The sequence below is a fragment of the Mobula birostris genome, chromosome 7 (genome assembly GCF_030028105.1).
Source record: "Mobula birostris isolate sMobBir1 chromosome 7, sMobBir1.hap1, whole genome shotgun sequence".
Classification (NCBI taxonomy): domain Eukaryota; kingdom Metazoa; phylum Chordata; class Chondrichthyes; order Myliobatiformes; family Myliobatidae; genus Mobula; species Mobula birostris.
Window position 1 is genome coordinate 159,680,961 of NC_092376.1, and position 24,095 is coordinate 159,705,055.

A 24,095-nucleotide genomic window follows, 5' to 3' on the forward strand; every position below is an offset into this window, starting at 1 on the left:
TAAAATCTGCTCTGCCATTCAATCATGACTGATTTATTATGCCTCTCAGCCCCTTTCTTCTGCCTTCAACCCTTAACTGCTTGTTCGACCTGCTAACTCTTTGTATTTCAAGAACTAAACACTCAGTTTCTTCTGAACTTGAGTCATTCACAAAATCTCCATTTAAATAATCCACCTTTCGATTCTTCTTACTAAAGTACTTGCTTACATTAATTCTATTTGCCCAGTTTTCACCCAGTCACTCAATGTACCGACATCCCATCACAGAATTAGAGTGTCCTCATTACAGCATGCCCTTTCAACTATTTCCACCTCATTGGTAAGCCTGAAAAGTTTGCATTTACTTCCTTCCACTAGGTCATTAATCGATGCCGCCACTTTGATTCTGCATTGTGAAATAAATCCTGCTACATTCCCTTTATCAAGGCGGCTTTCCTTGCTTAGAATTGTTTATTGATCAACTCTGATTAAACATCTTGCCCAGATTACCCGAATGTGGATTGGAGCTAAAATCTAGGCTTGTGTTAGATTAGTTTTTTTTAAATCATTATACACTGCAGCACCATGTGAAACAAACATTGACATCCTCTTTCCTTTGCCTATCAGAGATTGAAGCAAAAGACGCCTGTGACTGGCTCAGAGCTGCCGGATTTCCACAGTATTCCCAGTTGTTTGAAGGTAAGCCGTGATGCGTTAAGCTGCTTGCCCTTTAAGAGTCTTTCAGCAGATTCTGAGACCTCTCAATTGACTCACAAGAAAAACAAAAGATTGACAGCAGTGCTGATGAGAGTAGAGATTAAAGAAAGATGAAGATTAGCTTTACATGACTCATGTACTGTGCATCAAAACGTCATAATATACTTGAAGTGTGTTAATTTGTGTCGACAAATACAGTCTGAGGATGCACTGGAAGCAGGCCACAAATGTTGCTATGCTTCTGGCTCCAACATAGAATGCCCACATCTTACTAACCCTAGCACGTACATCTTTGGAGGAAACCAGAGCTCCTGAAGGAAGCCCATGTAGTCATGGGGCAAACATACAAACTCCTTAGCACGGTGGGAATTGAACCTAGATCACGGATGCTTTAAAGCATTATGCTAGTTGCTGTGGTACCATTTCACCCCCATCCCCATTTTGAATTAAGCATAGCTGGTATGCTCTTCTCCACTTGAGATCGGGCATAAGGGATAAATTTACGCAGGCTTGCGCATCTTTATCACAAGCTCAGCACTGACTCTTTTGTAGGACAGAAGTCTCGAGAACGAAATTCCACAATTTTAATTGTGCAGCTCATCGTTGTTCAGTACTAGAAGTTTTGCATAATTTAGTCATTCACTCACATTTCATTCTTCGCAGCATCTCAGTTTCCTGTTGATATTGAAGTGGTGAAAAATGATCATGAATTTTTAGACAGGGATGCCACAGAGTCTCTTTGCAGGTAAGGCCTTGATTGGATGCATTGCTTTGGACCCATAGCTTTAATGTAGTAGATTTAATCACATTATTTTTCTATGGATATTTTAATTTCTTCCTGCACAATGACACATGAACTCAGAATACCCAAAGAGGAGGTGTTGAATGTAATGAAAATTAAGCTATAGATTTAGAAATGATGGAATCAATATACCAAGAATGGTGATTATCCTTTGGGAGAGAATCTGGTACAATATTTAGATTATGAGAACACTCAGTCCTCTTTTATTGTCATTTAGAAATGCATACATGCATTAAGAAATGATACAATGTTTCTCCAGAGTGATATCACAGAAAACAGGACCAACCAAAGACTAACACTGATGGAACCACATAATTATAACATATAGTTACAGCAGTGCAAAGCAATACCATAATTTGATGAAGAACAAACCATGGGCACAGTAACAAAAAAGTCTCAAAGTCCCCATGTCGATCGACTCCCGAGTCTCCGATAGCAGGCGGCAAAAGGGAGAAACTCCCTGCCATAAACCTCCAGGCACCATAAACTTGTCGATGCCTTGGAAGCAGCCGACCACAGCCGACACTGAGTCCATCCATCTGAAAACTTCGAGCCTCCGACCAGCCCCTCCAATACAGCCTCCCGAGTGCCATCCTCTGCCGAGCGCCTTCGACCTTGCCCCGACCGCTGAAGCAAGCAAAGCTGAGGATTCGGGCCTTTCTGCTCCGGAGATTCCGGTTACCACACAGTAGCAGCGGCAGCGAAGGGGACATTTCAGAAGTTTCTCCAGATGTTCCTCCGCACTCTCACGTCTGTCTCCATCAAATTAGAATTGTGCACGGTCCCCTACTTGACAGATTACAGATATTCATCACCGGAGAGGCCGTGCACGCTGCCATCACACTGCCATCTTCTCCTCCAACATGGTACAAGACGAATTTTCTCTCAATTATGGTCCACACTTTAAAATGCACATTCAGTTTCATTCTCCAAGTAACAAAAGGCCATCTGCCTCTGAGTAACATTCTGTGCTTTTATTGCTCAACGTGCGTTGTTGCCCTGCATCAGTCTTGTTTAATGAATTTTGCACCGTAGAAAGAGTTTGTTGTGGCAGTGTTAGTCTTTTGAAAGAGTTATCTGCCCCATAGCAGTTAGAATTGTTTTGTTATTGTCAGATGTACTGAGATACAGTGGGGGGGGGGGGGGGGGGACTTGTCCTGCATACTGTTCATACAGGTGAAGTAATTACACAATGCATTGAGATGAAACAAGGTAAAACAACAATGCAGTACCTCAGCTGTAGAGGAAGTGCAGTATGGGTAAACAATAATGTGTAAGTTCTAGTCATGGTTCCTTTATCATATTAGGGAAGCATTTAATCGTCTTATAATAGCAGGGTGGCAAATGTCCTTCAGCATGGTAGTACATACTTTCATGCTTTTGTGCCTTTTGCTTGATGGAAGAGGGGAGGAGAAAGAATGCCCAGGGTGGTAGGAGTCAAAAGATGGCTGGCTGATTTACTGAGGTAGCAAGAAGTGAAGGCAGAGTCCATAGAGGGGAGGCTGGTTTCCGTGCTGTGTCCACGACTCTGCAGTTTTTTTTTTCTGGTCACGTGCAGAGCAGTTGTGCATCCAGATATGGATGATTTCTACAGTGCATTGATTAAAAATTCCTAAAGGTCAATAGGGCATACCAAATTTCTCTCGTTTCCTGAGGAAGTAGAGGCATTGGTGAGCTTTCTCGCCTGTGGCATCTATGTGTATATACGCACAGAATGCAGTCATATGATTGACATGACAGTACTGCATCACTGTTTTAAAAAGAAATAAACATTTTGAAACTATTGAGAATAGCTGGTATCATAAACCAAGAATATCTAGGAAGTCTCCTTTCCCATCTATATTTGTTCAGAATTCTCAGACTAGAACCTTGAAGTGAATGTGTTTTACTACTAGGGTACATGTTCTAGAGTTCACCCTGCTGGTCACTGTCCAGAAAGGCTCATGAGAAGTGCGTAGTTGCAACAAAAATCAGGCAGGCTATGCTGCCTTTCCCTGTGGCTCCCAGCCTTCCATTTGACGCAAGTTGATCTTTCAATTACAAAAAAAGAAATTCAAAGAATTTTCCCACACATGCTCAAGATGAAATATTATTCAATTAATGCTAAGACATTTCAGTTGGACTCTACTTTTAAAGTCTTTGAATGCTATTAGAACCTATAAATTCCAGAAACAACTTGTATAAACAAATTAGTTAGAATGCTGATGTATCTCTTAAAGAAGCGTATCCAGCTGTGAGTTAAGTGCGTAATGGTCTATCATAACCCTAAATGAAATGGATTCAGGAATTTGTCATCCATTTCCTGAGGGGTCTTTCATAGAACAAACTCCAGTTTTGTGTATCTTCAGATTTCCAGCATACCTGTGTGTATATCATCTCCCAAACTGTTGGCCTGTTTACAAATGGAGCCTTGTTTAACATACAGCATTTTGGACAACACCAATTTTAAAACTGATTTCTTTCCCTAATGTTGGGTACATTTCTCTGTATCTACCTTTCTCAGTGTTGGGCCTGCTTCCCAGTGTTGTGCTCCCTTTCAGGAACCTCTCCCAGTGTTCAGCCTATTCCTAAGATGTGGTGTTGGATTTGGTCCTACTTGTTGCCAGACTTGAGTATGGGTATTGTGTTTGAAAGTGCATGACAGAACCTGGTATCACATTCTCATATGATCATCCATTAGTCTGTCAGAGACCAATCTATATGATTCCTCCTTTGCACATAACTCAACAAACCATAGCATGAACAAGGAAAGCCTCCTATAGTTGCTGAAAGCAATGACTTTAAATTCTTGCTTTGCAAGCTTTTCAATCCAAGCAATTTGGGTTTTCCCACACTGGTTACTGTGCAATTTGCAAAATGAACGGCACTTGGTTATCTGGCAGACAACAGTTGTGAAAAGATGTTGGCGACTTTTCAAGGAATCACCTCTTTGGTTTAATTAGAATGCTAAAACGGGAAAAACGACTTGTGTACTGGTGTGACTTGATTTAGCAGTTGGTGTCATTGAAGGCTGCTCACTATTGTAATGTTGGAGAAGCACACTAGCACATATAGCAAGCTCCTAAGAACAGGAATGGAATAATCAAGTTTAACACACACAAAACGTTGGAGAAACTCGGCAGGCCAGGCAGCATCTATGGAAAAGAGTACAGTCGACATTTTGGGCCGAGACCGTCGTTTGTAATTGGAATAATCAAATTATTCTGTTGGAAAAGACCAAATTAATCTTTAGTTTTAGTGAGGTTGACCAGGAGATCATGAATGGCTAGGACATCAGGCATAACATCCCTGTTACCTTTCAAAATGGTGAAGTGATTGTTTGAGTTTGGCTGAGAGCTTTGTCCTAATATATCATTAATAACACTCAATATGTTTAACGTTGAACGTTTTAAATATTTGCCAGTAATTGCTCAACCTTATTGAAGCTGGAGCCTTCCATAATAGCAAAGATTCATGGACGTCTAGGTGTCTCCCTCATTAGAATTGTTTTCTTGATTTCATCAGATTACTCATGGTTAATCCAAAGCTCAAGATGCCAATGTTACTTCAAATTACTTCATATTACATCAGAAATATGAACCAATTTCTAATCGCTCAGACTAAAGAAAAGTTGAAATTGAGGCTGTGCTTAGCTGTGTTGTTTGCTTCAATGACTTTGTGCTAACTGTGTGTAAGAGTTTGGATTCCAGGGTCCCTAACACTGTTAAATTCGCAGTTGAGGGTTCCAACAGGAACTGGGATGTAATGGCCAAATTCTGGTTAATTACAGGAAATAGCAGACTTCTGTTGTCATTGGAGATCAGGACTAACTTTAAACATGATATTTAAATATTATTTTACTGCACACATAGCTGAATGAACATTGCTAAGTAAACAATTGCATAATTATTCTAAGTTCTACATTTTTCAGTTCTGCTTGGAGTTGAGACCAGATATAATCATACTGAATAGTGTGGGAGTGTTGAGGAGCCTGGTGGCCGACTCCTCCTATTTTCTTCTGTATGTATTTGTTCTATAAATGCCCCGTTGACACGCTATCAACCTCTTATCGTGAGAAGATAACACAGTCATTATATGATGCATTAACAATAATTTTGATTTGCTAAGATTGCTCACCTAGTTTGCCTATTTTGAAAACTAAAATGTCTGCAACTCCTAGAAATCTGAAACAAAATGCTGAATATCTTGGGTGTCAGGCAAAATCTTTGGAGAGAGATGCAGAACTGGTGTTTAAAGTTGATAAAGTTTCATCGGTGTTTTTTCCAGCATTTTCTCCTCTTTTTATTGCAGTTTATTTTGGTATATTCCACCTTATTGAAAGAGGCAAAAGGATACATTGCCAATGCTTAGAGATGTTTTTGTCCATGCTTCATGTTTGCAACAGGAGAGGTCCTGGAGGATTGGAAAATAGACGTTGTTGCGCCTTTTTCAAAAAGGATAATGGGAAAATCCAGGAAGTCAGAAGCCGGTGAGGCTGGTATCAATAGTAGGGAAGCTATTGGAGTGGATTCATAGGGATAGGATTTATGTGCACTTGGTAAAACATGACCTGATTAAAGACAGTCAGGGTGGCGTTATGCAAAGCACATCATGCCTTGCCAACTTGATTGATTTATTTAAAGAGGTGACTAAGATGATTGAGGATAGAGTAGTGCATTTTGTCAACACAGACTTTACTAAGTTCACCATGGTAGGTTGTTACGGAAGGTTAAGATACCACAGCGATTTGGTAGTTGGATTCAGTATTGGCATCACCAAAAATGGAGTGTAGTGGTAGGAGGGTGTTGCTCTGGCTGGATAGCTGCAGCTATGAGTGTTTCTCAGGGATCACCAATTTGTGATGTATATTAATGACTTTGAAAATGTGGATGGGTTGGTTGATATGTTTGCAGACAACACAGTGCGGAGACTGAGGAAGGTTTTCAAAGGATACAGCGGGATGTTGGTCACCTATAGATATGGGTGAAAAGAATAGCATTTGGAGTTGAATTGGGCCAAGTGCTTCACTTTGGAAGGTCAAGTGTAAGAGGAAAGTTTGCAATTAGTGGAAGAATTGTTAATGACATTAATGTCTAAAGGGACCTTGGAGTCCAAGTTCATAGCTCCCTGAAAGACATTGCAGAAATAAATAAAGGCAAATGGCATGCTTGCATTCATGGAGTGTGAGTCAGCAAGTTATACTGCAGCCACAATTAGTCTGCACTTGGAATATTATGTCCAGTTGTGGTTACCCTTTTATATAATAAAAATATGGAAGCCTTGAAAAGGGTAGAGAAGGGTTTACCTCAATGCTGCCTGAATTAGACAGTGTGAGCTGTAAAGAGAGGTTGGACAAACTTGAGTTATTTTCTCTGAAGCATAGGGCCGAATAGTTTATAGAATAGTTTATGTCTGAGGCCAGATCGTTTATAGAATTTGTGAGAGACATTGATAGAGTAGACATCTTTCCCAGGGTACAAATGTCAAATAAAAGAGGACTTGCATTTAAGAAGAGGGGGGATATTTAACAGATTTGAGATAACCTTTCTTTTTACACAAAGTAGTAGGTATCTAGAACAGGCTGCAAGGGATAATGGTGGGAAGAGATATGATAGTATGTAAGAGACCTTCAGAAACATTGAAATGCAGGGACATGGACCATCTGTAGGCAGAAGAGACTTGGTTTAATTTGGCATCGTATTAATCACAGACAGTGTAGGCTGGAGGATCTGTTCTTGTGTTGTTATGTTGTATGTTTATGTCCTAAACTCTTGACACACTTTTGTTATGTTGAGGATGTTATTTACATTCAGGCTATTGTCATTACTATTGCCCGCTGAGCTTCTGTCCTGTTGTGGGGGCGGGATTGTTGTAATAAACCTTAAGCTTCAGCCACAGATTTTTGTTTGAATCATAACTGTTTTAAAATAAAATTCTGTTAATACCTAACTCTTCTCTCAATGGCTCTGTGTCAGTTATTTTTTAACTCTCAATTCAAACTTCTGCTTGGACTTGAGGTAACATGTTCTACCGTACAGGTGGAATGCTACTACTATCTTTTGATCAAGCTGGAAACCGAGGCTCCATCTGTCTGCTGAGGTAGATGGAAAAGGTGCCAAAGATCAGCCTTATAAACAAATGGGATATTCTTCCGGTATCAAACACAAAATCATCCTCAACCAGGATTAGATTAGATTAATCATTAAATTTTAAACATGAAACTAACATTTTGGATTAACAAAGATATTCATGATTATGTTGGTGGGTGTGGGAAGTGTGAATGCCTAAATGGCCTATATTATGGCCATGTTGAACACAAATTTGCTTGCCAGAACTTTTAGCAGTGATGCAGGAAATAATTCACCTGTGAAAAATCTTAGTGTCTTTTGTGTGAAAGGTTGATATTGGTGCAGGTTTTTGTGTTCACTTAAAATAAATCAGGCATTTCAAGTCGTTAAATATGAAGATAAAACTTGTGGAAGCATTTAAGAAAATATTGGGAATGAAGGAATAAGTTTTCTAATTTAAAGAAGGGTGACGAGTTTCTTCGTCAATGTTTCCAAAGTTCAAGTAGATTTATTATCAAAGTTTTTATATATCCCTGAGATTCATTTTATTGCGCACATTTTCTGTAAGTACAAGAAACACAGTAGGATCAATGAGAGACCACAACCAAGAGGACGAACAGCTATCAAAGTGCAAAAGACAAACTGCAAATGCAAAATGTAAATGAGCAATAAGTATCATGAAAATGAGTTGTAGAGTCCTTGAAAGTGTCGATATGTTGCAGGAACAGTTCAGTGATGGGGGCCAGTGAAGTTATCCCCTCTGGTTCAAGAGCCTGATGGATGAGTGATTCCCGAACTTGGTGGTGTGGGTGCTGAAGGCACTTTTACCTCCTTTCTGATGGCAGCATTGAGAGAGGAGCATGGCCTGAATGGTTGAGTTCCTTAATGATGGATGCTGCTTTCCTGCCACTGTGCTCCATGTAGATTTGCTTATTGCTGGGGAGGGCTTTACCCATCTTGGACGGGGCTTTTAGTTTCAAGGGCATTGGTGTTTCCATTTGGTCCCTGCTTGTGTGTAGGCTAACTAAATAGTTCATTATGAATATGAATAATTTAGCTCTTAATCATTGCAATATAATATTCTTTCTCACTAAGCCATTTACATCTTTCAGGCGATTGAAAACACTGAACAAATGTGCAATGATGAAATTGGAAATTAGTAAAGATAGAAGAAAGGTAAGTTCAAGCTTCTTACACTTACTTTGAAATTTAAGCAATGCATTTTACTAATTGAGATGCCATGAGGCTCAACAACACATTTCGCTGATTCGGGACTGTCCCACAAGTCTGGGTGAAATTCAAAATCTCAGTAAGGGAAAATTTCAGAGGGAAGTAGTCAAGTTTTAGAAAGAATATAATTTTATTTACGATTTGTCAGAAGATTCTCCTTCCCAACGGGGTACGAAGTATGACAGGGAGGGAACATACAGTATTTTAAGTGATGGTGAACATGCTTGTCCAATGTAATTTATCCTCGTATTAAAATTATGTGCAAGGGCATGATGTCAGATTAATTATGTGACTTACAAATTGTAGGATAATAAAGTAGAGCTGTAAAGAAAAGATTGATGTGCTGTTATTTTATTGACATGTGAAATGATAAATAGATGGTAAGATTCCCTTTGCTTAGTGTACAGCTGGAAAATCTGAAACCTTTTTATTCAGCTGTAACTAGTTTTCCCACTTTCTCCATCCTTGTTGTGAATGTTGCCGAAATTCTACACACAAACAGTTCACTATAAATTCCACTTATTGATTACTTTTTGGTCATGGTGGGAATTCTCTGTCGAGCTGGTTTTGAATTTGCATGAGTTTGCTTTGCTCCATGTTGGTTCGGGTGTTATTGACATTGAAAATGATTGATAATAAATAAACAAAATACCATAAATTCATGCTTCCTTTGTTTCAATCTTTGCTCAATGAATTCTTCTGTTTATCCCCCCCCTTCAGAGTGATGAATCAGAAGATGATGAACCCTGTGCTATCAGCAACAAATGGACTTTTCAAAGGGACAACCAGCGATGGTCTCGTGTTGAAACATTAGAATCTCCTCATTCAGAAAGTATCTCCTTGCCTGGGAGCCCTTGCTTGAAGAGCCTTGACAGTGACGATATCATGTTCCCAGACCTGGGTGAGAAACACGAGGTATCATCAGTTCACAGCACCAGCAGCAGCAGTGGCGGTAGTGATAATATCAGTTTGCCGAAAAACGCTGAAATCCATGCCACAGACTTTGAGACAAGTCAACGTTCCTCAAGGTGTTCCTCTATAAAAATGCCTTCTGCACACTCTTCCTTCAGTAGCCCACCATCCCCTAATGAGGTCTTTGGATTTAGCAGTTATGGAAAATGCTCAAAGACAAAGGGGAGAGGTTTATTTAGGAAAATGGAGAAGCTTCGACTGAGAAGTTCAAGTCAGAAGAAGAGTGGCCATCCAAAGCTTAGGCCGTTTATCAGTGCCCCTGTGCTTCGGGAGGGATTTGATGAAGAAAAATTGAGAAATCTCAATTGTGTCAATGTTGCAGAACTTGATGAGCAATTTCAGAGTCAGAACCTGTCGTGCTCATCCCGAACTTGTAGCAGTAGCAGTCAGTCGGAAAACAGTAGTACTGTAAGCACGCCCAGCCCTGTCCTTAGAACACGAAGCCAGATCTATAGAAAAGAAGGTGGAATGTATGTGGAAAATTTTAATTTGGCTTTGCCACCTTGTAGGACCCAAAAAAGCAATGCAAATGAGAGAGGTCAAAATGATCATTTAATTTTTCATGTTCCACATGGTCACAAACCAGGAACATTTCCCAAAGCACTTCAACATGGCATGATAGCAGCAACAGACAACACATCAGTAAATTGGAGGACTGGCAGTTTCCACGGCTACCGAAAGAGCAGATTTGGGAGGGACAGCAGGAGGAGCAGTTCAAAGGAGTTGGACAGTGGACAGAACCCCCAACATTTGGATAATCGAGTAAGCATTTATGATAATGTCCCAGGAGTCCATGTTCACCTGAACAATGGTGTAATAGCAGATGTAGGTGATGACGATGTGTTTGCAGAAATGGATGATATCATGGAGCACGTGAATGGCATCCAAAGGCTTGTGGGCAAGTGGACAGAAAAATTTTCTGATGAAGGGGAATCAGATTCTGCAAATGACTCTACATCTTACCCATCTTCTCCAAAGGACATCCATTTGGAGATAGAGAAACACCTTGGGAGGGTTAATGAGGAGTTGCCAGCTAACATGGCTGAAAAGTCTGTTGAATTAGATGCATCAGATGTCCATTTTGAGAGAGACTCAGGAGTTGGTTCATCTTTAAAGCATGCTAACAGGTATCAGCTTTGATTATTAATTGTTGAATTATCTGCTTCAGGAAATTGCTTGGATATCCAGAAGTCTTTTCTGCTATTTGCACAACAGCTAAATACTAATATTGTTAATCTGGAATAAGTGTAATTTTTTTAAAAAGAAAAATCTTTTTTGTGTATTTTTTCTGTTTTTAAAATCTATTTTTAATATATGGATATTAAATCCATATTTAATATGGATTTGCACCATTTCACATATATAAATGTATAACTAAACTGAAACTAGTGCTGTCTGCCTATAATTAAAAATATACAATGACTTGTGGTTTTGTATTTACCATTTGTATTCTTCAAATGAAACTCAGAAGGAATATTCTGATGCATCATCACTCTGTTAGAGAGAGTAGCATAGTTTAGCAAAAGGTATAGTGCAATCTGGTTGTAAGCTCCCAGGATAATGATGTGGACACTCTTAAATTGTAAACAGGATAATTTATACCTCATGGTGAGCTTTAGTGATCAGAGAATTTGCACAACGTGTTTTCTTGGAGATTCACACAGAAATGTTTGCCAAAAAAAGGATCTAAAAATGAGCCAATTACTTGCCAAAGGACATCTTTAAAATTTTAAGTTGTTTAATCCTGACCTCCTCTAAAGAAGCAATGTGCCTATTGATAATGCCTGGAGATTAATTATGCCACCTATAATGCAGAGTTGACCAATCTGGAGGTGTGTGAAGAAATCTGTTGTCAGCTTTCTGATTTTCCTCCCACTTGTGACTCAGACACTCCATGATAATTAAAGTCTTTTAAAAACAGATTCACTCCGAACTATTATACCCAGTGTTAGATTTGGGCAGGGAGAGGACTCGATGCTAGAATATGGTCCTTAGCTTTGTGCTTGCTTTCCAGCTTAAATTGAAGAGTTTCATTAATCCTATTTGAGAAGGATTTACTAAATGATAACTGGCTTGTTTGCACATTCCAAGAACAGAATACGAAAGGTGGTAACAATTTGCACCTATAAAGTCGTGTCTGTGACTTAGTAGCTGATTTAAATATGACTGTCAATGGCATAGTTGGAGGTAATCTAAATAAGGCAATGTTTGAGGATGGACAGATAAGTAGCATGGTTAGATATCAGGAAGAGATTGCAACTACTGGGGTAGCAACTCCATTGCCATTGATACGTTAGATTGGTCCTGAAATCCTTGGCAAATGGTAGAAATAAGGTAATATGGATAACAGATGATGCACAAACAAAGTGGACAACACCAAGAAGAGTCATGGACAAAGGTGAGAGTTTGAAAGTTGTCTACTAAAATTGTTCAAAAATGAGCAAATGGGAGCTGAGGAAATGGCAGCCTTGTGAGTAGAGATGAGCAAAATATTTTAAGGTTAAAATATATAGACTTGAGGTGATGGATTTCAATGACTGGTGCTGCAGCAGCATGCATCTCTATAGAACTTTTCATACAAGGCAAAATATCAGAAAAGTATTCTGATTAAAATTGTGATACCTTGACATGCATAGATATGTTTGGGCAGAGGACATCGACTTGATCAGAGAGAGAGAGAGAGATGGGGGGGGGATTTGAAAGAATGTTGTGAAGAGCAGCTGTTTTGTGGGGGAATTCCAGATCTTGGGGCTATAGTAGCTGATGGATTCTAGACGTGAGCTGCTTATAATCTGGAGAAAATTTTAAAAAAACAAATTAGAGATTTGGTCTTGGAAGTTTATAACCTGTCTTGGAAGGTTATGGGTTGGAGACAAGAAAGTTTCAAACCAAAAAGAATACTCGAGCTGTGTATGTTCAGGTTAGTTTAAAGCAGCAGCTGAACTATAAGCATTAGAAAGTCTTCAGTCAATTGCATTTCTGGTTCATTTGATTTAGTCCTCCTGAAACACGTTCTCCATCTTAAGCATAAAACCTAAACGCAGAACATTGGCCTTGCAAATTAGAAGTTTAGAGCAATAGATGTCTCTTTTTGTCGGTTTCTATATGAAGGAAGATTACTTAATTTTTTATTGTTCTAAGAAAATTATTTTTACACACAGTAATGACTGCCTTCTGATTTGGTAAAGTGATTATAATTTGTTATACATTAATAATTTAAACCAGGACTATCTAAATTCAATGATTCACTTTGAGATTAATAACCCATTTTTTTCTTGATATGAGAAAGTCCATTATTAAACGTTTGTCAAAATCTGAGTCTTGCAGTATATCTGAGAATTTTGGCGAGATGTTCTTTGAGTTCTATGCTTCTGATGCAGTTTAATTCCACTTGCACACTTGACCTGATCTGCACACTGTGGGCAATTTTATTGTTATTTAATTTACTAATACTATTATTCATCAATGAGACGAGTAATTACTTTAATACTACTTGAAGTCAGTTTCAAATTGGGTTGTTCATGTATGGCAAAACAAATACTCTTATTAAAATGTATATATTTCTGATCCTGCCTTCTACTCAAATTATGCAGCATGGGTTATCTCTCAAATTTATTATATTTTTATTCTTCTATCTAATTGTTTCTCATTATACAATTAGATAGCATTGATTAATAGATTTTGCACCTATGATGGTATATATTAGTGGAAATGTGTGCTGCAATCTGACCAGTTCATTATACATCATAAAGTAGAAACTACGTATTGAATTTATTTTTGACCAATTGCCTTTTAAGCAAGAGAAATACAGTATATAATAATTCCTACATCTAGTAGTGGAAGTGTTTTTGCTAGGCTGATGAAATGTTTGCATTGCAGGCGAGAAAGACCATGTTGGCCCAGTGAGCAGAACTTCAACTGTCAGAATCTCCATCTGCAAATTGACAGCCAGTCTGCTGCCCAGCTCAACCTGTTACAGAAGCTAGCCCTTCTGAAGCTCACGGCACTGATGGACAAATACTCCCCCTCCAGCAAGCAAGGCTGGAACTGGTAGGCCATACATATATAATATGTAAATTTTAGCTTTAGTCAATAAACTATTATTTTCAACAATGCAACTGAAATGTTGTTGATATATTTTGCAGCCCTTAGTTAAGTTAATTCTGTTTCTAAATCTTTGACATGTATCACTTTTCAGCCTCAAAATTCAACCCAAAAGCATTTAAAGAGATTACAAAGCAAGCAACAAGCTGTTTTAATGTATATGTTAAAATATTTTGTAGGTCAGAGCCAATGATGTGACCTCTCCCATGCTTATTTTGTAGCATTAAAATATTTCAAATATTAATTATGTTATACAATTGTATTTTAATTCATGTATTTATAGATTATCCTTTCTAAGTTGTATATAATTGCAAAAATGTTTTTCAAATATCTTATGACAGCAAAACACATCATCATAGACTTCATAATTTCCAATTACTGAATGTTAGTACCATTTTTGTTTTTGTATTTAAGCACTTGACAAATCTATGGCTCTTCTGCAATCTGTGGATTCTTCTGAAGAGTAACTAATGCCTCCTAAATTTCCTAATAGTGTTGTCAATGCACCTTGAATAAACTATTACAAAGGAGCATTCCTTACTTTGTGCTCTATTCACTAAAATGAAATATTAATAGTTCAATATTTTAAAATATTATGCCCAGTGCTCTCTTTAAACTAGAAAGAGTAAAGTGTGATATTCAGATTCAGCTTAACTGTTGTCTTGTTTAAACCGTAGGACTGTTCCAAAATTCATCAGGAAGATAAAGGCTCCTGATTTTAAAGATCGAGTGGTGTTTGGAGTTCCATTGCTACTGAACGTGCAGCGTACAGGGCATCCTCTACCCAAAGGCATACTGCAGGCCATGTACTTTCTGCGGAGCCAGTGCCTGGACCAGGTTGGTGCAGTTCTTTTCAAACATTTTTGGATGCTTACTCTTTAGAGGGTACATTTTGTAACTCAATGTGCTTATCAGGGACGTCTTGGTCACATATAGCCTGGGCCAGGTGCGTTTTCAACCTAGCCTTAAGTTATACCTTTGTAACGTATTCCTGAATTGTTAGTTGCTCTGTGTGAAATGGGTAATGTGGCCATTCTCTAGCCAATTTTGTTTCTCAAATAACTTGTGAATATAAAATAATACCTTCCCAGGCCTGAATCAATGTATAATCTGAAATGGAAGGTGTTCAGTCCTTTGTGATACAACAGGGAATATAGAACAGCACAGTACAGGCCCTTGGCCTACGATGTTGTGCCAAACCCAGTCTAACACTTCCCTCCCAATGTGACTGTCTAAGAGTAACCTGCACACAAAATGCTGGAGGCATTGTGAAGGCCAGGGAGCATTCATAAAGAGTCAATGTTTTGGTCTAAAATCTTTCAGGGTCCTGATGCAAGGTTTCAGCCCAAAACATCGATTCTTTATTCCTCTCTATAGATGCTACCTGACCTGTTGAGTACCTCCAGAATTGTGTGTGTGTGTCTGTGTGTTAGTCAGTCTGGATTTCCAACACCTGCAGAACCTCCTGAGAATGTCCCTATGTATCTGCCTCTACCAACACTCCAGCAGTGCGTTCCATGCACTGCTCATCCTCTGTGTAAAATATCTACCTCTATCACCGCCCCTCCCCACCCATACTTTCCTTCAATCACCTTAATACTATATCCAGTCATCTTAGTATTAGCTGTTTCCGCCCTGAGGAAAAAGGCACAGGCTATCCATTCTATCTATGCCTCTTATCATCTTAAACACCTTACAGACAGCAACAGGAATCAAATCGATAAAATATATCATCAGCTTGCATTCTCCCTCTTTCCAGAGATATAAACCCTAGCTCAATCATTCTATCCTTATGAGACCTTCTCTCCAATCCAGGCAGCATCCTGGTAAATCTCCTCCGCACCCTCTCTAAAGCTTCCACATCCTTCCTATAATGAGGGGATCAGAAGTAGACACAATATTCCAAGTATGGTCTAACCAGAGTTTTATAGAGCTGTCGCATTACCTTGTGGTTTTTGAACTCAATCCTTGGACTAATAAAGGCCAGCACACCATTCACCTCCTTAACCACCCTTTCAACTTGAGCAGCAACTTTAAGGGATATATGGACTTGGATCCTTGGATCCCTGGATCCCACTGTTCCTCCACACTGCTAAGAATTGTGCCATTAACCCTCTATTTTGCCTTCAATTTTAAGTGCTGGTGTAAAATTGCCAATAGTGAAGCAATTGCTTGCTTTGCAACTCTTGGAATTAAAATATAAACACCTTATCCCCCATGTGTATTATCACAATGTTTATATATTTTATACAATACGTCACCTTACTTGTAGTGTTCTAATTCTCGAGAGTTCATGTAAAGGTTTGTGTAGTGTCAGGTTCCCAATATTTGGGGAGTTGACTTTGGTATTATGTCATTTCCAGAAGATAAGGCGATTGTGGATTTGCTGAAAAAATGGATTTTCTTCTAATAATCAAGTTGGTTATTTATATTTTTGAATCTTATTTATCACGTATTAGGTTGGATTATTTAGGAAGTCTGGAGTGAAATCCAGGATCCAGGCATTACGAGAGATGAATGAGAACTCTCCAGATGGTGTCAGCTACGACGGCCAATCTGCATTTGATGTTGCTGACATGGTGAAACAGTACTTCCGTGATCTACCCGAACCCTTATTTACTACAAAGCTGTCTGAGTCATTCCTTCATATTTATCAATGTAAGTATAATGCGAGCTATGAAATGATTGTTCCTTATTGTCATCCGTTAGCAATGGATTTTTAAAGTGATTCTTGGAGCTATATGTTATGCATTTTAAGTGACACTAATGGAATTCTTCCATTAAAAGTCGCATGCTCTTCTTGAGCAAGATCCCTAAGTGTTTAACTATTGATAGTATTTCATATTTGTATGAAGCCTGCTATACTTAAATGCAACTTGTTTTGGTACTTGGGATTGGAATTGGTTTACTATTGTCACATGTATTGATGTACAGTGAAAGGCTTGTCTGGCATACAAGCAATTCATTACACAGTGCACTGAGGTAGTACAAAGTGAAACAATAAAGTGTAACAGAAATAGAGTGCAGTGCAGGTAGATAATGAGATGCCAGGTCATAAAAAGGAAGATTGTGAGGTAAGAGTCCATATTATTGTAAATGGGAACCATTCAATAGTCTTAAATGTTACAGTGATGGCTAATTGGCTCTTATGACATTGAGGATGGAAAGACAGATTCTTGATCTTCACTTCTACAACATTTTGGGTTGTCGTAGGAGTAATGTTAAAAACTGACATAGGAACACTCAGCTCCTTGATCTTGTTCTTCTACCACAACTGACCTGTCCATCTACAATGGAACATCTTTTCTCCATGTCATTAATGCTTTGGCTCCCAAGATACTGCAGTGGTTAGCGCAATTGCTTTCCAGCACCAGTGATCGCTGATTGAGGTTCAGTTCCTGTCACTGTCAGTAAGGAGTTTGTGTGTTCTCGCTGAGACCACGGGAGTTTCCTTTAGGTGCTCCAGTTTCCTCCCACATTCCAAAGCTATATGGTTAGGGTTAGTAATTTGTGGGCATGTCGGGGAACAGAAATATGGCGACATTTGCACACTGCCGCTACACAATCTTCACTGATTTGATCTGGCACAAAAGATGCATTTCACTGTGTTTTGAAGTACTTGTGACAAATAAAGCTAACCTCTTTCAATGCTATTTAGCTCTGAACTAGTCATTTTGATGGAAGGTGCAATGTTTTTCCTGTGCCTCATTTCAGAGCAGACTCATTAAGGCGGCCAGCTTGCACTCCTTCTCCTCCACTCACCTTGTTCTGGCTTCTGTCCCCTTCCTTTCCAGTCCTGAAAGGTCAACTGTTCACTCCCCTCCATAGATGCTGCCTGGCCTGCTGAGTTCCTCCTGTTGTACTTAATAAGCTAGTTCTATACTATCCCTTCTTAAAACACTAACACATTTCCATATTGAAGCTAAACCTCTCACAGTATGCTTTAAAGGTTTTGTTTTAATTGACAAGATCATCCTTTTCCATGGGCTGTTCTGTCAAGAATTGAGGTGGAAGGAAAATGTACAGTTTTTTTTTCTAAGACAAAATCAAATGACTTGTGCTCAGAAGAGTAGAGAGTGAATGCATCTGCTTTAATGTTACTTAGAGCTTTCACTTCAATTCCTTATCCATTTTTCTGGAAACAGGATTTTTATGACGGTGGAAACTCACCCTGTTGTGTACAATAGGTTCTATAAATCCTATTATCATTATTTACCCATGACTTTGTAATATGATTTTCCTGACAGCATGAAATGTTGATTTATTGTTCCTGCACATCAGCCCTACCTTGACCTGCTTCTCTCCCTTTTTCCGACAGATCTGCCGACAGACAAGCAATTACCTGCTGTTCAGTCAGCTATCCTGCTGCTCCCAGATGAAAACCGTGAAGCTCTGCAGACTCTTCTCTTCTTCCTCTGCGACGTTGTAGCCTGTGTCAGTGAGAACCAAATGACGCCTACCAACCTTGCTGTTTGTCTGGCTCCATCCCTCTTTCACCTCAACACCCTGAGAAGGGAAAGCACTACCTCAAGGTGGGTTTTAGGATTCCCCTGAACTGGCTAATTGAACCCGAGAGAACACGTAATATGTGAGAGATGTGGGCATGTGGTAGTTCCTTCACCTGGGTACATGGGGAAGCTGAGTTGCAGGGTAGCAAACTACACGTGTCCACTCTAAGCCCTACAATATGTAGCTCTCAGTGGCCAATTAGATTACTGATGATTAACTCCCATGATTTTTGGAGGTCTTGATGAACTAAGTGGTTGGTGTCAGTGGCAAATGTGTTGTGCAAACAATTGAGGAGGAGAAAACAGACAAAATTGCCTGCTAACAACAGGAATTCTGCAGATGCTGGAAATTCAAGCAACACACATCAAAGTTGCTGGTGAACGCAGCAGGCCAAGCAGCATCTGTAGGAAGAGGTGCAGTCGACGTTTCAGGCCGAGACCCTTCGTCAGGACTGATGAAGGGTCTCGGCCTGAAACGTCGACTGCACCTCTTCCTACAGATGCTGCTTGGCCTGCTGCGTTCACCAGCAACTTTGATGAAAATTGCCTGCTAGATGTTAGATGGTTGCTTACACAGCTTCTAAAGATACAACATTGTTTTGCTGTATAGCCACTTTTCATATTTGTTATGGAATAAACGTGTGTGTGTGTGAGTGAACAGGATGCTAGAATGAAGGAATCTGTAATTAGAGATCAGCATTCAGTTTAACCATATTATGTTATTTCCAAGATTTTGCTAACTCCTCTAACCTTAAGGTTTCTGGGGATCAAGAACTAATAGCTATTCCGCTACTTCTGTGGACCATGACCTGGTTAATGGGGCTTATATAGAATTCACAGCTTCTGCGCCATGTAGAGTAAGAAGTCCTTGTTGGGATCGGTGGGTGTCGTGTGGGAGGTAGAAGAAAATGTTGTTTGTTGAGCTTTCATGTGTTCTCAATGAAAGGATTTTAGGTTCTCTGTCATCTTCAATGAACAATTAGATTCAGAATCATTTATTTATAAAATGTACATCAAAACATATAATAAAATGCATTGTTTGCACTAGCAACCAATACGACCTAACGATGATGGGCATCTGGCAAGTGTTGCCACAGATTCTAGTGCAAACATAGCATGCCCCCCCACTGCCCCCCATGTTCAGCAGAACACAATTACCAACAATAACAGAACAAAAATCAATAAAACAACACAAACACGAGAAAATCTGCAGATGCTGGAAATTCAAGCAACACACACAAAATGCTGGTGGAACGCTGCAGGCCAGGCAGCATCTCTAGGAAGAGGTACAGTCGACGTTTCGGGTTGAGACCCTTCGTCCTGAAACGTCAACTGTACTTCTTCCTATAGATGCTGCCTGGCCTGCTGTGTGTCACCAGTATTTTGTGTGTGTGTGTGTGTGTGTGTGTGTGTGTGTGTGTGTGTGTGTGTGTGTGTGTGTTGTTTCAGTAAAACAAGCCTTTTTCCCCTTCCTATCGACCCACATACGTACTGTACACAGTCCTCCAACCCCCTTGGGATAGGTAAGAATCCTCTTCTGTCTGAAATAGAAAATGCTGGAAACACTCAGTAAGTCAGACAATATGTGTAGGAAAAAAAAGAATAGAGCTACCATTCTAGGTTGAATTTAATCAGTTGGGGAAAGAAAAAAAGTTTGAGTATGGTCCCCATTATTTAGTGTGAATATTCCACCTTGAATCATTTCTTCTGTATGCCTGCTACAGCCTGAATCAAGCGACTGGTCTTGGACATAGGAACTCATGTATGTGGCCTGCCCATTAGAGCTGACTAGTTAGGGGCTCAGTAATGTGAATACTGGTTTATGAAAAGCACTGACTTTGTTAATTTGCTTTTCCAATGAAATTGGAGGATTTCTTTGGGACAGCATTGGTTGTAGTCTTGTAGTGCCTATCTCCCAATTAAGTCATTTTATACCTACTAGTGTGTTCATTATACAACCGATCTGTGATTAAAGAAACCAGCTAGATCGTATAGTGGACTCATGGTTCATGTTCTGACACAACAGGACTGGTTCTGTCCCAGTCTCTAAAGTATACTAAATGCAGTCACCCATGGGGGGGAATGTTAGGTTATCTCCCGTGGAGAGGAACAGCTTTGAACTTATAATTGCAGATAAAGCTACTCTTTCATTTATCTAGCTTGGCTCTAAAACTTCAAAGTCGTCGGAAACCCTGGCTGCAGACTAGCTGCTTATCGTCTCCTGATAGTTACGGTTCTGTATTAGAGTAGAGGAATGCTGCCAGATAGTTTCACTGGAATAAATGTTACATTTGCCTTCTGCTCAGTGAATAATGCCAGCTAACCGGATAGGAATTTAGACATTTAATTTTATTTTCTCATCTGTCTAGGGTAAGCCAGAGGAAATATAGCCTGGGGAAACCTGACCAGAGGGATCTAAGTGAAAATCTTGCAGCCACACAAGGATTGGCACACATGATTGCAGAGTGTGCAAATCTTTTTCTGGTAATATTTGCAACCATTTTACTTATTAATGCTTGTTACAAAATTCATTTTCAGTGCTTACACTTGAATAATTTTATTTGATAAAACATGATTTTGATATTCAGTTTCAAAATAATGGAACTGATTCTTGCAAGAAAATATTTAGCTTGTCACTTGGTAAAGCTTTAGCCAATATCAAAAAAAAACTTTTTTTTTACTGGGAAATGCTCTTTCAAGCTTCCTATCTAATTACTCATTAACTTTTTTCCTCTTATTTTGAATGCATGTACAATAGTTAATTAACCTGCAGTAATATCCGTTAAGCCCTGCATGTTATTGTAAGTTTTTTCCCTGGATCCCTACGAGGCAGTAGGTGAACCAGATTTGGAACATTTGAACAGCAACCTCTCAATGCACATCTTGCTAGGAAACTTCAGGATTACTTGATTAAATTGCATTTTTTTCCCTACCTCACTGACCTTTTTCTTCCCCCTTAAGCTCCTTTCTAGTAATTTGCCCTTCAGGAAATGAGGTAATGTTGAAGCTAATTTTCTGTCTTTCAGGTTCCTGAGCAATGGGCAGGGCAAAACTCACCCATCAATCACCAATTCCAAATGGATTGTACTGATGTTTTAAGTGATTCCGAATGGTATTTTGGCATCAAGACTGCACTACAGATCTCCTTGCAGAACCTGCTGAAGGAGGCAAAGGAGAAATTTAAAGGTTGGACCAGTTGCTGCAGCTTGGAACATGTAGAAATCGCATGTAAGAAGGTAGGCAATGGCAATTGTTCTTTTACGTAAGTACTAGAAAGCTGCATTTTTGAAAATCGGCATCAGCAAAAAAAAAGGCTAATCTGGTGAGATCACCAAATGTTTAAGCAAAATGGTGTGTTTTAGAAGGGCATTTAGAAGCAGTGGTGTATCTTTGGGAGGAGCGCTAAAATGTGTGGCTAACGAATCAGTTGCCAAGCTTCAGCTGTAGTGGAAGCATGCACAATGTCAAAGTGAAAGGACAATGATAGAGTATAGCACAACCATGAAGAATTTCAAATATCAGTTGGTGAAGTTTGAGGTGTTGAAGGAAAAGACATAACATACAGCAGATCGTCAGACAGAGATGACAGAGTGACAACGCCGGGTTAGAGGCAGCAGAGATTCCACAAGGTAAAGCTTATAGTATGGGAGATAGCGGGGGAATATGAAATACTTACATAATTTTAAGACCAAATATGACAAGGGCTTAATTCATCTTTTTAGAAATGGAGATGAGGTAGCCTTTGACTGGACTCAAATTAGAGTTGAAAGCACAGCCAAAGTGAAGTCCAAGGCTGCAAACAGTTTGCTTTAAGCCAAGGCAGAGATGGAGATAAAATTGTTGATAATGATAGAGGTTGGAAAACAATCCATTTATGAGAGTATTAAATGTTAGAAAGACTGGATATCAGAAAAGGTACGGAGGAGCTGAAAGGTTAAGAGGTGAGAAGAGACCCTGAATAATCATATTTATTCAGAGTTTTCACAAATATGTATACTCTTGCGTGTAAGTTTACTTATGATATCAAATGCTGATTTTAAAAATCCAAAATCTTGTAATGGATACACCTCAGATGTGGAGAGAAGATTGAAAACTGAAATAAAAACTGTTGTCCCACAAGCAGAAACAGAGAGGCATATAACCATTTGTGCCTTAATAATTCTCTTTGATATTGATAGACATCCAATTCAGAGATGTACTTCTGTTTTCAGGTAGATGATAATCATCCTTTGCGCTTGTGGAAAGTGTCTACTGAAGTGGAAAAGCCACCAGAGGAGATCCTGAAACATTTGCTAAGGGCGCATCATCTTTGGGAGAAAGACCTCTTCCAGTCAAAGGTCGTTAAGATGCTGGACGATGAGACTGAAATATATCATTACACCATCAGTAGTACCTTCCCACACCCAGACAGAGATCATGTGGTTTTGAGGTAAGCAAAGTTTTGAAACATGTCGGCATACTTCAGCAATTTCCTCATAGGAAATTCACTATTTGGAATTCTAAACTACCATTAGCTTAACTCCAGGCAGTGGGATTGTAAAATCTTATTTGATTGATTAGTTGTTAATTACTGTAGGTACAGATGCAAGAAAAAGTTTGTGAACCCATTACAATTACCTGTTTTCTGCATTAATTAATCATAAATGTCTAAGTCACAATAGTAGACACACACAATCTGCCTAAGCTAATAACACACAAACAATGGTACTTCTCGTTCATACTGAGAACACAATTTAAACAATCACAGACTAGGTTCAAAAAAGTATGTGAACCTCTGGGGTAATACCTTCTACAAAAGCTATTTGGAGTCAGGTGCTCCAATCAATGAGATGAGATTGGAGGTGTGGGTAGAGCTCTGCCCAATACATTTTTTTTTTAAAAAGGCACACAAAGTCAGATTTCTGATGGAGCTTGCTCTTCTCAAGAAATATCTGTTTATGTGCACCATGCTTCAATCAAAAGAAACTTTTAGAGGACCTTAGAAGAACTGCAGAGATGCCTGAAGCTGGAAAAGGCTACAGAAGCATTTCTAAATACCCTAACTATTCATCAGTCCACAGCAAGAGGAATTGTCTACAAATGGAGGGAATTGTACTGTTGCTACTTTTCCTTAGGAGTGGTCGTCCTGCAAAGATCTCACCAAGAGCATAACGTACAATGCTGAAGGAGATGGAAAAGAACCCAAAGATGACAGCAGGAGACCTGTAGAATTCCCTAAAACTTGCTAAAGTCTCTGTTCAATGTGTCCACTGTAAGAAAAACACTGAACAGGACTGGTGTTCATGGAAGGACACCATGGAGGAAACCACCGCTTTCCAAAAAAAAAACATTGTTGCACATCTCAAGTTTGCAAAAAAATACACCTGGATGTTTCGTAATGCTCCTGAAACAATGTTCCGTGGACAGACGAGACAAAAGTTGAATTTTTTGCAGAAAAGTCTGGGGCTTCTTTGATGCCTCAGGGCCTGGACAGCTTGCAATTATCGAGGGAACAATTAATTCAAAATTGTATCAAGACATTTTACAAGAGAACATCAAGGTAGCAGTCTGTCACCTGAAGCTTAATTTTATTTGGATGATGCAACAAGGCAACGATCTGAAAGACGAGAGTAAATCAACTACAGAATGTTTTTAAAAAGAAAATTCATGTTTTGGTGCGGCCAAGCAGAGTCCACACCTTAACCCAAATGAGATGCTGTGGGCATGACCTGAAGAGGGCTGTTTTATGCAAGGTAT

At 39.2% G+C, this 24,095-nt stretch overlaps 1 protein-coding gene across 3 annotated transcripts in view; it reads left to right on the forward strand.

Annotated features, from left to right (window-relative positions):
- Positions 1 to 24,095, forward strand: part of LOC140200536 (rho GTPase-activating protein 7) — a 201,612-nt gene that overhangs the window by 170,384 nt on the left and 7,133 nt on the right. For all 3 annotated transcript variants that reach the window (XM_072264013.1, XM_072264014.1, XM_072264015.1), the window contains 11 exons: positions 607 to 678; positions 1,360 to 1,441; positions 8,658 to 8,721; positions 9,496 to 10,874; positions 13,627 to 13,797; positions 14,529 to 14,688; positions 16,311 to 16,509; positions 18,170 to 18,383; positions 20,729 to 20,843; positions 21,386 to 21,595; positions 22,571 to 22,788. In XM_072264013.1, coding sequence (XP_072120114.1) covers positions 607 to 678; positions 1,360 to 1,441; positions 8,658 to 8,721; positions 9,496 to 10,874; positions 13,627 to 13,797; positions 14,529 to 14,688; positions 16,311 to 16,509; positions 18,170 to 18,383; positions 20,729 to 20,843; positions 21,386 to 21,595; positions 22,571 to 22,788 — 2,884 coding nt within the window. The remainder of the gene's footprint in view (positions 1 to 606; positions 679 to 1,359; positions 1,442 to 8,657; positions 8,722 to 9,495; positions 10,875 to 13,626; positions 13,798 to 14,528; positions 14,689 to 16,310; positions 16,510 to 18,169; positions 18,384 to 20,728; positions 20,844 to 21,385; positions 21,596 to 22,570; positions 22,789 to 24,095) is intronic.